A 1,036-nucleotide genomic window follows, 5' to 3' on the forward strand; every position below is an offset into this window, starting at 1 on the left:
TATCCACTTAGTTACTATACAGGATGTTTAGTGGGTTTGTTGATTTAAAGACATCACATAGTCCTGATCAAATGACAGTAATAACTATAAACCTTTGATCGCTGTGTAAAATGCCTCCACTTTGTGGTTAATTTCAGAACTAGGCATGACCACAGAGTCTGACTCTCCAGTAGAGTGAGTGTGAATGGAGTGACACGAGTGGACGAGTCATGGACAGCCAATGCAGCAGCAGTGTGGGTTCACGGGCCACTATAGGGGGTGTGGGCAACATTAACTCAACACCCATTTCTGCCCGTATCGAGTCCTATGAAGGAGGAGAGAAGAAGTGCATCTCTGATGTCCGAAGAACCTTTTGCTTGTTTGTGACCTTTGACCTTTTGTTTGTCACCTTGCTGTGGATCATTGAGCTCAATGTATGATATAGTAATACATTTCGACTAGATATTATTAATAATATGAAGTTCTTAGCATCTTTTAAATATATCTGAAAAAACACCAGTGTAATACTGATTTAGTTGCACTGCATTTTGTCTGATACATACATAAGGTTTTAATTTCTTGTTTATCTTTATCCAGGTCAATGGAGGTATACAAGAGCAGCTGAAAAAAGAGGTGTTGGAGTATGATTACCGCCAATCTTTTTTTGACATATTTGTAAGTACTAGCATATACAATACCCTCTATTTCTGAAATGCTAGTTTATTATTTGAGAAGTGTTTTAAAGTAAATATTTTAGGTCAGTTGGGTTTAGCTGACAAACAAGTTTGGGAACCCCTAACTTATTGCAATGCAAATACATGTGTGCACAAGTAAACAGGACCTGCTCTTTAAGATGCATTACATTTGGATGCTTTAGCAGGGAAATCACCAGCATTTAAAGGTGTGAATTCTGATGAAACTGGTTGTGGTAAAATTTTAGGGCCAGTCCATCCCACAGTTCCTTTTTCAAAGATGACTCTTCTCACTTAACATGTGACCTCACTTATGCTCTTTCAAACCACATAGTTTCTGTCCAGGAAAACAGAGGCCTGGTTTC

The 1,036-nt window shown here is 38.4% G+C and overlaps 1 protein-coding gene across 1 annotated transcript; it reads left to right on the top strand.

Annotated features, from left to right (window-relative positions):
- The first annotated feature begins 140 nt into the window (after positions 1 to 140).
- LOC107580840 (MLN64 N-terminal domain homolog) lies at positions 141 to 962 on the top strand. Its single transcript, XM_016266471.1, has 2 exons — positions 141 to 413; positions 577 to 962. Exons 1-2 carry the CDS (start codon positions 210 to 212, stop codon positions 688 to 690), a joined length of 318 nt encoding a protein of 105 aa, XP_016121957.1. The 5' UTR covers positions 141 to 209; the 3' UTR covers positions 691 to 962.
- The last annotated feature ends 74 nt before the right edge of the window (positions 963 to 1,036 follow it).

This window comes from Sinocyclocheilus grahami, unplaced genomic scaffold, assembly GCF_001515645.1.
Source record: "Sinocyclocheilus grahami isolate Dianchi unplaced genomic scaffold, SAMN03320097.WGS_v1.1 scaffold47159.1, whole genome shotgun sequence".
NCBI classification, from domain to species: domain Eukaryota; kingdom Metazoa; phylum Chordata; class Actinopteri; order Cypriniformes; family Cyprinidae; genus Sinocyclocheilus; species Sinocyclocheilus grahami.